Source organism: Pseudophryne corroboree, chromosome 3 (genome assembly GCF_028390025.1).
Source record: "Pseudophryne corroboree isolate aPseCor3 chromosome 3, aPseCor3.hap2, whole genome shotgun sequence".
Classification (NCBI taxonomy): domain Eukaryota; kingdom Metazoa; phylum Chordata; class Amphibia; order Anura; family Myobatrachidae; genus Pseudophryne; species Pseudophryne corroboree.
In genome coordinates this window covers 611,293,670-611,309,331 of record NC_086446.1, presented here as the reverse complement: position 1 = coordinate 611,309,331, position 15,662 = coordinate 611,293,670, and the positions used below count along the sequence as shown (strand labels likewise).

The 15,662-nt window shown below is 41.8% G+C and overlaps 1 protein-coding gene across 1 annotated transcript in view; it reads left to right on the top strand.

The window, feature by feature from the left end:
• The window catches only part of PKD2L1 (polycystin 2 like 1, transient receptor potential cation channel), a 154,294-nt gene that overhangs the window by 41,031 nt on the left and 97,601 nt on the right, over positions 1 to 15,662 (top strand). Inside the window, exon 2 of the mRNA XM_063961605.1 lies at positions 607 to 720. Coding sequence (XP_063817675.1) covers positions 607 to 720 — 114 coding nt within the window. The remainder of the gene's footprint in view (positions 1 to 606; positions 721 to 15,662) is intronic.

Sequence of the window (15,662 nt, the reverse complement as noted above, 5' to 3'; positions counted from 1 at the left end):
ACATATGTATTCCCTTATGGTTGATTCTATATCGGAGTGGGAGAAGGGACCTTCTGACGTATCTAGGGGAGGAGACACGTCACCAGGGGGAGGAGCTACGGGCGAACAGGGTACCCGAAAAGTACCCTCGCGGGCTCGCTTCGCTCGCCACGCTTCGGGCTCGGTGGCTCGCTCCGCTACGCTCGCCACCTGATTACTAAAGGTAATAGTTGGTGGCGTGGATAGTAGAGGAACTATCCCGCTGGTGTAGCTCCTCCCCCTTGTGTCGTAACTCCTCCCCCAGACGGAAAAGGTCCCTTAGCCCACTTGATTCTAGCATCTACCATTCCCTTATGGGTAGTCATCTCCAGAGCAAACACAACAATGTTACATTTACTTCCATTATGCTCTTTGTGTCAATAAAAAAATAAAAAATAAACTATTTCAATTTATTTTGGGATAATATTATTACCAGTTATTTATATAGCGCGCAAATATTCTGTGGCACTTTACAGAGAATTTTTGGCCATTCTTATTAATTTGTCAGCATTGTGAGATGGGGAGAGGATATGCTGCAAGAGAATTCATGACAATGCTTTGTGTGACGTACATACTTTATTTTCACAGGACTTTGGGGAACAACTCTAACTGAAGATACAGCGGAAAATCGAGAGCTATTTGTGAAAACCACACTAAGGGAATTGCTTGTCTATATTATCTTCTTGGTGGACATCTGTCTCTGTAAGTCGGAAGATACCTGACTGTTATGATAGGATTGTGACAATTGCATGTTACTTGTGGTTGAAATGGTTGTGTCAGTATTAGAAGGAGAATACAGTAAGGGGGCAATTCTGAGTTGGACACATCTTAAGAAACTGACGCATGTACCAATGTTGACTGACTACTCGTGTGTTATGACATTGTGCGTGCATGAGCCGCACAATGCATCTGGAGTGGCAAGTACAGATGTGTCCTCATACATCTATCATCAATACACAATGGAGCGCGAGATGCCTGGTGTGAGTGTGCCGCCAGGTCCCATGCAACTCTGCTGATGCTCAGTCTATTTTTTGCTGAAAATGTGTCTTAATCGCAACGTAGCGAGGACACACGAGGAGGCTGTGCTGATTCATTTGATATGAGACTCTTGTATATTGTGTGTGACTGAATTTGTATGCGGAGCAGAACAGAACTTATGTTGGAAAAACCCTGTGGCTGCGACATTGCAGCACTGCGTATACAGATTCAGAGACTCAGTCACACACAGATATACAAGTGTCATCACTTTAACCAGTCTCCTTGTGCGTCCTAGTCACATTGTGTTACAACTAAGATGCATTTTTTTAGGCAAAAAAGACGCAGAAAAAGACGCCCGATGCTAGAAGATTCTCGCCCGACCTGGCGTGCAGAGAAGGGCTGTTTGGCATGACTGCAGCAAAGGAATATGAGGACATATCTGTATTTGTGACAGTGTTGAACCTTGTGCAAACAGACACTAACGTCAAGTAGACATTTCTGGGCAGCAACTGGGCTGCGAGTATGAAAATGCATGGAGCGGCTGCATCTGATGGGAGTGTCTTGGGTGTGTAGCCCAACTTCAGCTCTTGATTTAGATAAGGAGATGTAGTTGGTGGCGCCTGATGCAGATGGATGTTTTGCACCCACCATGGGGACGGTGCAAGTCCAGACAATAATTACTGCTGAAGCCCAGACACAATAAAACAGTGAGCGATGCAACCTGGGCCCATGAAATCTTACTAATATGTATACAGATGGACAGATAACTTTATCAGCACCTCAGTGCGTAAATTCAGATATTTCACTCAGAATCACCCCCTAAATGTAGTTTCCGAGGCATTGTGCAGAGCATGCTTGCCGATATCCTGTCTGTCCCCTCCGGGAAGGCGCAACCAGATGGGAAGTCATGGGAGAATGGGGCAGGCAGATAAGCGGTTTGGGGGGCGCGTCACTATGATCACATCATTGTGGCCTATCCCCTGATATAAAAGGTCACAATTTGGGGCATTGTGATGTGGGGGCTGGGCTATCATGACACAATTCAGAGTAAATAATGTCAAATGATGTCATTGTCCACTACTTTTGGGAGTGAGTGGCAGATGGGCTCCAGGATTCTCCTGGACATTCTGGGAGAGTTGGCAAGTATGGTGTAGACCACAGGTTCTCAAACTCGGTCCTCAGGACCCCACACAGTGCATGTTTTGCAGGTCTCCTCACAGAATCACAAGTGAAATAATTAACTCCACTTATGGACCTTTTAAAATGTGTCCGTGAGTAATTAATACACCTGTGCACCTGCTGGGTTACCTGCAAAACATGCACTGTGTGGGGTCCTGAGGACCGAGTTTGAGAACCACTGGTGTAGACTGTAGATGAGTACTGCTATAGCAATTACATTGGTCTGTAAATGCATATACAAATATCACACTTTATTCAGGTAAATAGTGAAATGTAGTGGGTGGCAGCGCAATATATAGATGAGCTGGATAATGCTGTAACAACCCTGCCCTCTAAATTGTATTCTAGTTCTAAACTGGTGGGATTAAGAAGGAGGAATATAATCGATACACTGTATTACTGGGACATGATCGCGCTGTTCATCTATAACAAACAGGTTGCACCTGGAACTGCATTTTCTTTTGTGTGTACATAGTGAAAAAGGAATGGCGAGTAGTAGACCACCAATATCGCAGAGGACATGCAAAAGTCAGACTGTTTTGCTAAAGTATATATCATGTTTGTACTGGGTGGGGCAGGGAAATGGGCAATTTTAAAATCTCAGTAAATAATCTATTTTTATTTGCCAAATTACAAAAATGCCATCTTAAAGTACATACAACAAAAAGGCTGCGCTTGAATAGAAAAGAACAATGATACTTGTGCCAAATTTGTAAATTTTAAAAAGACAATTTAATAAAAGCCACAATACTATACATTAAAAAACACACAACATGAATTCATGTAATTAAAAAGGGAATAGTTTACCCTAAGTACTGGGTCAGGATGTATATTAGTGATACGATGAAAGGAGTCCGTTCCAAGTAATGCCCTTCATTACAATAGAGTCCAGTAGCAAGAGTCTCTTGTGTAAAGTGAAAGTCCAATACGTTCTTTGCGTGCACTGTTAGAGGATTTGGCAATGGAATTAGTCCCGTAAGATTGATGGGTACCTCATGCAGTACGGTGTTTAGATGATACCTCACTGAAACTCCTCTGGTTGACTGGCAAATAGCAAGGACTGGTTCGGATCCAAATAAAAAGTTGTCCTGGTCCAGTAGATAACTGACGCGTTTCGCTGCATATAGCTTGCAGCTTTTTCAAAGGTATAGTGAGTTATCTAGGTTAGGGGTTTATATACCCTAAACAAAATGGTGGCTTAATTAGCAACTGGTTGCATAATTCCATTAATCAAATGCAATACACAAAAAAACAGTTAAAACATATATAGGTGACAGACCCATCCCTGTTGAGGGACAACCAATAAAGACGAAATGATGGTGTTGCCCCAATACTTGTGTATGGTATCTTTTATATACATATTTCTATTCTCCCCAATCTTCTTCCTTTGTTTATGAGTCTGAGTTATATGACCAATTTTCAGCTATTATATACTTAATTTCTATTATATAAATGTATCTCCATCTATCTTTCCTCTCCTTGGCCATTTATGTCTGCCATTACAATTGATGATGTAGTCTGGATATCTCCATGACAACATTGTTTTCGTGCCCTTTGTGTCAAGTAACTACTATTGATTGATATTTGCTTACTATAAATATCCCTTTAAAGATGCTGGTATATGGCCAATGCAGCCATGTCGCCATGACAACCTAATTGTGACAAGCGAGGCAGGGTCAGTCATTCCATCTCTAGATGGACGTGTTATGTTCCAATCAGAATAGTACCGGGTGGAGCCTGTGTCATTGGGGGCGCGGTCGCGATGCCGCGCAGCAACAAGGAGGCTCTCGGGGCGGATGTAGTGACCTTAACCGACCCGCCCACGGGTTCACGTGCGCCCTATAGTAAGAGGATCTGGGGGCGTCGCCGCTGCGCCGCATTGCCATGACAACTAGCCGGGACAGGCGTGGCGCAGTGGAGAACAATCGGCAGAAGCATTCAAGTGACACCTATTAGTGGGATTGGAATTGCCTTGCCCCATAGATACATCTTAATGTACTGGCCATCCCTGATTTCCTATACGGTAAATTAAGGCATCTGTTTGGTCATGTGACTGGCCATCACATGACACAAAGTAATCACATGATATCCTTCTCCAGCCTATTACAGGGTTCCAGGAATTGTTGCCCAGACTACACTGGGGTAAACAAATTCAATGATTGGATGAAATGCATCTTATTTATAAGCAAAATATTAATAAAATCACGAAACATCACATTGTCTTTATTGCTTGTCCTTCTATAGGGATGGGTCTGTCACCTATATATGTTTTAACTGTTTTTTTGTGTATTGCATTTGATTAATGGAATTATGCAACCAGGTGCTAATTAAGCCACCATTTTGTTTAGGGTATATAAACCCCTAACCTAGATAACTCACTATACCTTTGAAAAAGCTGCAAGCTATATGCAGCGAAACGCGTCCGTTATCTACTGGACCAGGACACTTTTTATTTGGATCCGAACCAGCCCTTGCTATTTGCCAGTCAACCAGAGGAGTTTCAGAGAGGCATCATCTAAACACCATGCTGCATGAGGTACCCATCAATCTTACGGGACTAATTCCATTGCCAATTCCTCTAACGGTGCACGCAAAGAACGTATTGGACTCTCACTTTACACAAGAGACTCTATTGTAATGAAGGGCATTACTTGGAATTGACTCCTTTCATCGTATCACTAATATACGTCCTGACCCAGTACTTAGGGTAAACTATTCATTTTTTAATTACATGAATTCATGTTGTATGTTTTTAATATATAGTATTGTGGCTTTTATTAAATTGTCTTTTTAAAATTGACAAATTTGGCACAAGTATCATTGTTCTTTCCTATTTGAGCGCAGCCTTCTTTTTGTTGTATTTTTGTTACAGTGGGAGTGACTTCCCTCTAAACTTGGCTGCAGCTTAGTAAAGCACCTAATTCCTATAGCGCCCGAATACATCTGGGTACATCCTATTTCTGCATCTTAAAGTACATAGCATGCTGTTTATTTCTTGAAGATCATATCCTCGAGGTGACCTCCATCTCTGAGCAGTCATTCCTCTAATCTTCCACGTATATTTCCCATGGCGTAGCTTCTCCAAAGAAATTCCAACAAAGTTTTGATGCATGCTTTCTTTCTTCAGCTCGTCCAGAGTTTGACAGGGACAGGAACAAGAAGGGGCATCCAACTTTTTCTATTGACTGGTGCAAACTTCTGCTCTTCTACAAAAGCCCCCATCTTGCTCTGTAAAACCATGCTCTTTGCCAAAACCGTAGGTGCTCTTTGCCCTGCACCTTGACTATTTTGCACATTGTAAATAATCTCTTGTGTAGAGAAAGCCAATTTGTGTCTTTGTAGACCTTTTTTAACCTCTTTTTTAAATGCAACCTTTACGTAGTTACTAAAGCTATTTTGTGTGTTCCCCAACAGCTAAATTCAGTTGACTCCTTTATCCCTAGTCGGAGAATAACGTGACAAAGCTCAGTGTGGCATAATAGCAATTCCATCACTCAGACTGCCATAGAGATTATCCAGACTTTACCAGCACATGTAAGAAAGCATAAATTGTGATCAGCGGTAAAGTCACCCAGGTAGTTTACCATACATAACTGCTTGTTGACATACTGGGATATGGGAGACACTGTACCATTGAGAAGTGTGGGACGGGGCCATGATAATGCAACTCCCCAATTATCACTTTATCATGACCCCCACACTACCTTCGCTAGAGTGACCATATTATCCCTTTTACCTGGGACGCTCATGGACTACACAGGTTCTGTGGCTGATTAAAACCAGCTGAAATGTAGGCTTGAAGTCAGCCAGCCACAGAATCTGTTTAATCTATAAGTGTCCCAGGCAAAAGGGATAGTATGGTCACGGTACCTTCACTGGCAAAGTGGGTGATATCCAGGAGGCTGGTGTACTCTACTGGTAGTCTGGGAGAGCTCTCCAAAATGTGAAAATCTCCTGGACATTCTGGGAGATTGGGCAAGTATAAATACCTGCAAACCTGCATAGCTAGTAAAAGCAACATATTCTGTCTCTATTTTCCTATACCCCTTGCTCTAAAGTAGTCATGGGTAACCAACGACACTTAAAGGGCTGCATGTGCTGCCCTTCAACCTTCAAAAGAGCTGCACATTACCTTTAATTTTAAGACCGAAAAATGATCCCAAAAATGTTGTATCAGTCATCCATCCATACATGCCCCCTTGTTCCAAAATAGCTTCACAAGTTTTCAGACACCTACTTGCCACAAAATGTACCCTCATGAACTCAGACCCTACATGTATTTCACAACTCTGCACAAATACTCCTCAGACCTACTCACATGTCTTTAAGACATCATCACAAGCTTCTCATGTGCCCATCAGACTTTCTCACATGCCCCCTTGACATCACAACCCTAATATGCCCATAACAGCTCCCCACCTGACCATCAGACCTCCCACACATGCCTCTTCCATGCCCATCATCAGACCTATTGTGATTGATTTTGTAGGCACATATCGCCAAAACTACAGTGTGATTGTGCAGCTTGAGCAAATGCGTGGAAACAAAAAGATAAAAGAATATAGTCTAATGTAAAAAGTGAACACTAAACCCTTCATAGGTCACTTAAATGCATATTATTTCTCAAAGGATAATGTTCTGCTATGAAGGGTTAAAAAATATGCCCTTAGGAAAATTGGATGGAAAAAGGCTTTCGCTGGTAGATTGTCAAAGCCAATAGAAAAAGCAGGGCAGAAATATCAATCTTCATATTACCTAAAAGTACATATAGCTTACTAGTGGCTTGTACATAAAAAGTACATATAGCTTACTAGTAGCTTGTACATAAAAGTACATATAGCTTACTAGTGGCTTGCACATAAAAGTATATATAGCTTACCAGTGGCATGTACATAAAAGTACATATAGCTTACCAGTGGCTTGTACATAAAAGTACATATAGCTTACCAGTGGCGTGCACATAAAAGTAAATATAGCTTACTAGTGGCTTGCACATAAATGTACATATAGCTTACTAGTGGCTTGCACATAAATGTACATATAGCTTACCAGTGGCTTGCATATAAAAATACATATAGTTTACTAGTGGCGTGTACATAAAAGTACATATAGCTTACCGGTGGCGTGGACATAAAAGTACATGTAGCTTACTAGTGGCTTGTACATAAAAGTACATGTAGCTTACCAGTGGCTTGTACATAAAAGTACATATAGCTTACTAGTGGCTTGCACATAAAAGTACATATATAGCTTACCAGTGGCTTGCACATAAAAGTACATATAGCTTACTAGTGGCTTGCACATAAAAGTACATATAGCTTACCAGTGGCTTGCACATAAAAGTACATATAGCTTACTAGTGGCTTGTACATAAAAGTGGATTTTACCATGTATATGTATACATAGCACAATGCAAGGAGTGTTTCGAGCTGCCTAGTAACCCCCCTTCCACACAGCGTGGCCAGCAGTCACTGCATGCAGTATGAAGAGCACCTCGGGCACCTCGCAGGCTATTACATTCAGACCATAGTAATTTATTGGTAAACAGAATGTTTGGGTTACATGAAAGAAAGCATTCTGGGTTTAAGTCATCTGTTATTCTATACATCAGGTTTTGCGTATTTCTTATGAAAGCAGTTACTTACATACTTTTATATTTATACCAGGTGAGATGTAAAATAAAAGTAACAATCAGGACATCTAACCAAACCTGTAGTGCTCTGAAAATAATCCACAGACACCCCCAGAAGGATTACCCAGACCTGGTGACAGCTTGCACAGACCCCCCCCCCCCCCCCACTCCATAACTGATAACAATTGGCACAGACATAACTCCCCCCAACCACCACCACCACGCACACACACATCGGAGGTTGGCACGGTATGCGCCTCGGTGTCCTGGTAAGTGGTCGGAGATGGAGTAGCATGTGCACAGCAGTAAGTGGTCACATGTCCCGGTGACATGCAGCAGATGCAGCACTGGTCCTTCTCCTCTTCTCTGGCTCTGAGGTTGCTGCTGCTGCCAGGGATCCCAGGGCTGCCAGGGTCAGCCACAGCAGCAATGGCCACCAGGATGGTGAACAAGTAGGCAGACACTGCCAGCCAGTTGGGGGAAATTTTTCCCCTATACTAGAAAGATTAGTTGGAGAAATCTAGTTGCACCAACCATTTTCTGCCATTTTTCAACGTGTGGGAGCAAACAAGTGATTATAATTTGCTCCCACATAGAGGGGGTTATTCAGGTTTGTTAGCAAACCAAAAAACACATTAATGGGCAAATCCATGTGCACTGCAGGTGGGACAGATGTAACATGTGCAGAGAGAGTTAGATTTGAGTTGGTTAGTTTGTTTTTGTTCGGGGTAAATCTCTCTGCACATGTTACATCTGCCCCACTTGCAGTGCACATGGATTTGCCCATTAGTGTGCTTTTTTGGTTTCCTAACAAACCTGAATAAGGCCCAATGTCTGATTATCATTTAAATCAGCCAACTAGTTGGCTGGTTGTATACCTCCCAACTTTGCTCTGAAGTAGGGAGGGACATCATCACAGACCTGTGGTGCGCGCACCCGAAATCAGGGAGTGTGAAGTATCGGAAATGGGGAGTGGCCTCGCAGCAAGTGCCACGATCGCAAGCCACGCCCCAGTTTTCATCATTATGGGGGCATGAACAGCGCTGAGAGAGCTGCAGGCCATGTCCCCTGTCCCTCACGGCATGCACACAGCATCTATTCACTTCTCAGAGCAGCGAGTGACAGGGGAGGATCTCCCAACTGCCCCCCACCACCATCACCACCGCGGGACACTGCGACCTGCGGGTGGGACAGACCGTGAAAAACGGGACGGTCTCGCCACAATCAGGACAGTTGGGAGTTATGTGGTTGGACTGATACTGTACTGATGTATGACCAGCATAACTAATTTATGGTAGGAAATGTGGTATAATGGCTTCAATATGAATGCACGGGATGAAATTACATGACTGAGTTTACTCTGCCTAGTTGGACAATTCTCTATGTTGTACAAACAGTTATAAACAAACAATGGTACAATGTGCTGTGCGATATAGATCTATTGTATTGAAAAAACACCTGTTTCTTTTCCTGTGGATTGTAGAGCTGGTATTGTCTGAAGGTTTACATATATATTTATGTGTGTATGTACAATGAGTTGTCATTTCTTGATCCAAATGGCATAAAGAGCACAGTTTTGGTACACAGGATTGATTTTAGGGTAATTGCAACAAAAATAAACAAACTGAGACCTTGGTCACAGGTTGTTTAGGTACCTGCGCTTTAAATCAATCAAGTGTCTATCAGTGTTCCAGCTGCTGAGTGAACACAGCCTGCCAAGCTATGTATATTGAAATGAAACCTTTGAACATAGAAAAAACACTGCGCTTGGGACACTGGTAAATATAAATCATTAAATATCTAAAAGTGCTCTCTGTCAGAATAGACAGACTCAGTGAGCTCATTCATATAAAAAAATCTTTGTTTTATAAACATAAATTCACAAACAACATACTTGTTTTCATATAAAAAAAAAAGCAATGTGTCTATTAGCTTGCAAGCTCCAGATATTGGTTATTAAAACAAACTGTTTTACAATGGACAGAGACGGGCTTAGCTATAGGCAGGCTAGGCATTTGCCTAGGGCATCCAAGCAAGTCGTAATGTAATTTACCCTGCACCGAAACCAAGTAATTTATTTACATATTGAATAACCAGCTATCTAATAGTTTTCCCATAATAATTTGGGACTATTTAGCTGGAGGTGCTCCAACAATCACGTTTAAACCTTATAAACAAACAAAGACCGGCAGTTGCCGGAAAAAGACAGGGATTGCCCTTTTTGGAGCACTCTTTTAAATAATTTGATTTTAAATTGATATGATTATAAAGTTATAAATTTAAAATGTAACTTTTAATATTGCTCTTTAAAATAAAGGGGGTGAAAAATAATTCATAACTGTCACATACATTATCATACGTCCCCCAAGAAAATTGATAAACATATGGCTGTCTTAACAATTCATAGACATATAATTGTCATTATGGTGAATAATATTCAGTGTGAAAAAATCTTTGTAAATTCTAATAAAGTACATGTGTTCAAAAACTTCCATGACTTTATTGTCTCAGTCAACAAACCAACATGACATGATCAAATTTCTATATATTACTTTTTCACAGATAATTACTATGCAAATTCTCATTAATGTTTATAGCAAGTTGTATAGAACACGCTTCTTTTTTCCATAAGAGTCAATATGTCCAGCTCTCACTGGATGCAGCACCTACCATGTATAAGTGCTGCATAAAGCACTGTTCCATTAGCTTTCCTATGTAAAAGAACACGGTGTTGTTAACCACAGTCACTGCGTAAGCACATCAATTAGTATCACTAAGACTGAATCCTCAATCCACTCATTCCAGACCTTAACAACACAATACTTCTAAAATGTATGCAGCAGTGTCTTTAGAGTCATAATAATAGTCTAGTGTCAGATGTAATTCATAGAGTCCAGCATACAATGCGCCACCTCTATTTGTTTATCAGTGGTCTACGTGTCCGAGCTAGCTAAATTACCCGTCTAAAATCCTGGCTGTACTGGTGAGCAAGCCCGAGTGTGGTGAAACGTACGTCCAGTTAGTGAGATCATAGCCAGATTGACTTTACAATCACAGGTAACGGCTCCTCACTGCAGGAGGAAGCTGCGTTTAGATGACAGTCAACTGCCGATAACAGCATTAAGCACAGTGACCTATCAGTCTTGATTCTCACCTTTTTCTCAAGTGTTCACACGTCCCTGCAGGCGCATTTGGACCCTGCAATGCGCAAAGTATCAGGGCCCATCTAACACCTGATACAGGGGAATGGAGTGACACTGTTCCTACATTTCATACGGCTTGGTACCTGTCCCCACTCTCACCCTCCATCCGCTCTATGAAGATGTTGGGAAGCAGATGGGGGCATATGCGTAACAAGCCGACTTTCTATCTTCTATACTGATTAGGAAAACCTATGATCAGTACGTTTGCTATTCATTTTTATTGCAATAATTGCCTCATGAGGATAGGTGAGCAACATCATACGCAGCAGTGAACGATAAATAGTGGGTATTTTCACACTTGTCACTACACGTATCGCTGCTGCCATATATGAATAAGTGGAACCCCTGTGAATAACCCACACTTAAAAGAGTGCTCTGTGTCACAATAAAGATGTTTCTCAATGGTCAAAATCCTTTAATGTGGTCCCATGAGGATTAGACATTGTTAACAGACAATGGACACAGGATATTTAGAGTTTGGAGTAAGGTACTGTTGAATTGTGACTTTTAGGCATTTGTATATTCACATGGGAATTGTATCCCTTAGGTATTTATATAATTTAAATGCTCTGGAGAACATTGTTTTTATATGTGTAGTTGTATAGAGGCACTGCTGCGAATATATGTTGTGTTAAATATACGTTACAAGTCTTGTAGAGTCACAGTGGAATCAAACTTATAACCATGGGTGCTAATTTAAGGTGGTGAATTTGATATATGACTAAAATGTGAAATGATATAACACTGTTTCCATGCGTTAGAGTTTATAAAATTACTGCTGCCTATTGACAAAGCCTAATATATATCCTATATTAATCACGCTAAAAGGTTAAGAGACTCAGTACGCTATTGGAGTATGTGGTACCGTAAGGGTACACACTCAGCGTAGCGGACGCTTAGCCGTGGACGAGACGCACGAGCGGCACGTTCGCTCACGGCTTAATGCGTAAAGGCAAGCACGCTATAGGCTGCCGATTACCGTAATGATACGCTATCAGCGTAGCGGACGCTCGAGACCACGAGGAGATCACGAGCGGCGCTGACGCTCACAGAGTTAAACCGTTGTAACAATATCATAAACAATGTACTTATTTGTAAACCTTTGTGCAGTGATAAGGTGTAAATGCAACACAGTGTAACCTTGTTAGTTTAAAAGCTGTATGAGCGACTCTTACGCTCTGAGAACCCTTTAGCAATATAATAAACACTCAAATACCGGTCTAAGGGTCTAACACCTTTTAAGGGAATGAATGAACGTTCAATTGCAAAAGAATACACATTACAAGTTATACACTACCAAACTAACATAAAAATACCTAACCGAGTTACTACACATTAAAATACAACAAAGACACAATTACATTTAAGGGGGAAGGAGAGAGAGAATGGCTTACAACAAAATAGGAGATAAAGATGGTTGCAGAGAACTTACGCACAAGGGGAAACAATCGCATGCGCCTTCCTGGATATCCAGCTCCCGATTATCAGTGATGAGAACCGTTGAAAAGAGTAGAGAGCTGGCCCAGGTCGGCTTGTCTTTATATACACTTACACACAGTACAGTACAATGGTCCCTACATTCTTATTGTTCATTGGACACAGGAATCCGTCTCCGCATTATAACAAAAGGTCATAGGTTGGTTCATACAGGTGGGCTGTGACTATTCCAAACTGCTCAGGTGGGAGGGAAACTGGGTTTCCCGCCGCATGGGTAATAAAGTGCAAATATAGTAAATGTCCATAAACTTCTTATGTCCATAACTATACGCACGAGCGAGTAATCCGCTTCAAACCAACACCGGAATATTGCTAATTATATTCTCTTCCGATGGATACTAAACACCACTGTGTCACCCCTGTCTGACCCTTCGTATCAAACAAAGAGGAATCTCTTTGTCCCTGAACATGCTACATTAACTAAACTTTCAGATTCTATCAAAGGGACCATAATCTACATAATACATTATATGACTAAAATATGTAACGATCGAGTCGCCCGCTAGACGCACACAAACTCTACCGTAAATGCGCATACTGTGCGCCTGCGAGTGCACGCGACCGCGAGTATACGCACGCACGGGAGGGCTCATGCACGTGCAGCGGGCACACGCATGAGGTGCATATATGGCAATGTGCAGCGTGATATTTTTCTGACTTTGACAGTCCACCCTTTGGCAGTCACCAATAACTGCCACTTCCTAAAACAGTTCAAAAAGAGAAAAATATATGTCATGTATAATACATTTCTATGATTGGGTAGGGGAGAAGAGAAGAAGGTGGGAAAACGGTATGACCTAGTGAGATAGCAGAAGCATGTGTGTATGAATCCATGTTTGGGGGGTCATGTATTATCGTGCCGTGTGTGTTTTAAATCAAGCTTCGAGGTATTGCGAAGTATACATTTGAATTCCTTCTTATCCCGTGGTACGGGTCTGTGGATGGGCTGTCAAACTTTACCGAGCTCTTTTCGGCTTTTGGTTGCAACAAAATGGGGGAGCACATTTTAGTTGATGATACATGAATGGGGGGATATGTGAGTGCTGATATCTGTGCCTATATTCCCTATCGACTATGTGTGTCATTACCTGAAGGTTGTAGAGATGAAGATAAGAAGCAATTATGGTAAATGCAGTCGTAAACTATGTGAGTTTAATGTACATTTGCCGATTGAGGTCTTGTCTGAAGTCTTGTCTCGATGTACATGTTGACTGTAGTCTCTTTGAGCTTTTGCCAAAATGCGAGCAAAAGCTTTCTCAATGTCCATAGGCTTACAAAAGTGTTGGGCTATCGTAAAATTTTAAAATTGCTAGGGATATTGGGGGTCTATGGCATTGTCCATCAATTGTCTGTGTAAAAGGTTGTCAAATTCTTCTTCCAAGCGGGTGTCTTTGTACCTTGGAGAAAAACAAAGGAGAAACGGGTGAAAGAAACGGACCGTGGAATCACATTTTCATCACAACATTGTCTCAATGGTTGGGTCGTAAACCAAATCAGTCGTTGTTATTACAGTATCTTCACTTCTTAAACTCATCACTCGGGCGCTACGTTTACACTTTGTTAAAACCCGAACGCATCTAAATATCAGACCGACCAATATGATGACACCCAGAATACACAAAAGAAATTTCCCTACATCCATGATAATACCTTGGGTCCATTCTCCTAAACCAGAGAACCAATTTCATGGGTTCAACCATGACACCCAACCGGTCAGCTCATTACCCACAGCGGCAAGGGTGAGATTGTGTTTCCTTCGGAACACCCATTTTAATTGCAAAATGTCATCCATCTTTTGGTCTATGACCTCGGCTGGGTCCTCTGTGCTGTTTGTAATATACGTGCAGCACTTTATTCCATACTGAGTCGCTAGGGTAACACAATACCCGCCTGTCACAGCCGTGAGATAATTGAGAATCATCCTATGCTGAACCAGTTCTGTTTTGTAGGCTTGTAACTCTCTCCCAGTATACCTGAATGTGTCATCATACATTTCAGTGATATTGTCTAATAAATTTGCAAGCGCAGATATATATTTATAATTTATCACTCCTCTGGCGGTACGAGTGATATCTAACGCGATTAGGAATTGAATCCCGGTGGATTCATGGATCAGGTCAGAAGCCGGGTGCTCTGTTCTTTCTATCAGGTGCCGTTTAACGATGTGTTCGTAATGAGTGTGAGTATAAGGAGCTTGGGCACTGCGGTGAATATCCTTCATTTTAGTGTGGGATAAAGTCATTACCTCAGGCAGTACTTTTCCAATATAACACAACCCTTCTGAGTTTGGGGCAAGCCACTTATACGCCTTCCTCCCGCATATGAAATATGCATCATCGGGGAGAACATATGGGACGGAGTGTGACATAACCATATTACAAATTTTCCATGTGAACTCTCCTAGCCCTAATTCTTCCATCTGTTTAGTACACATATCAGTTTGTACGATCTGTGCACAGTATCCTGGTGATACTTCTCCAACTCGCATGATTCTACTTCCTAGGGTGTTCCTATACCGGAAATATTTTCCACTATCGGCTATGTGGCGTATAAGCTCTGTATCTGTAGGCATTCTATCGGCTCTATAAGAAAAGGTCATGGTTTTGTTATTCCATGACACTTCCCAATTTCCCGGCTTTCGGGGATTGGAAATGTTAAAGCACACTAAGGACCTATCCACATGATATTGGTGGAGCTTCAAACTAGGAGGACTAGAGATATTAAACCTCTTTCCACCGGCCTCCCACCACTTAGCTCAAGTACCTCCCCTATAGTTAAAGGGAATAGCACTAATCCTGATTTGCTATGGCCTTGAGGTACTTGAGAGCATACCCAACAATCTGTCTGATTTAACACTTTACCCACTAAGGAGTGATAGTCACTCAATGGATGCCGGTCCATGTGCATATTAAAACAGGACTGACATTTCTTTATGCACCCATCCTCAACTAAGTTATCACAATGCCTACAGATGCAATTTTCTTTAGCTAACAATCCTTTACAATGTTTACAAATAACATGGCTGCTAGATCGTTTTCCGGTACTCGCCTTTGCTCGGTGATTGTGTTGTTATTGGAAATTTACACCTCCGTCTCTGTCATCAGAACCTTTCTGGATCCTTTCTCGACCTCACTGGTACTCTCACCGAAACAGAC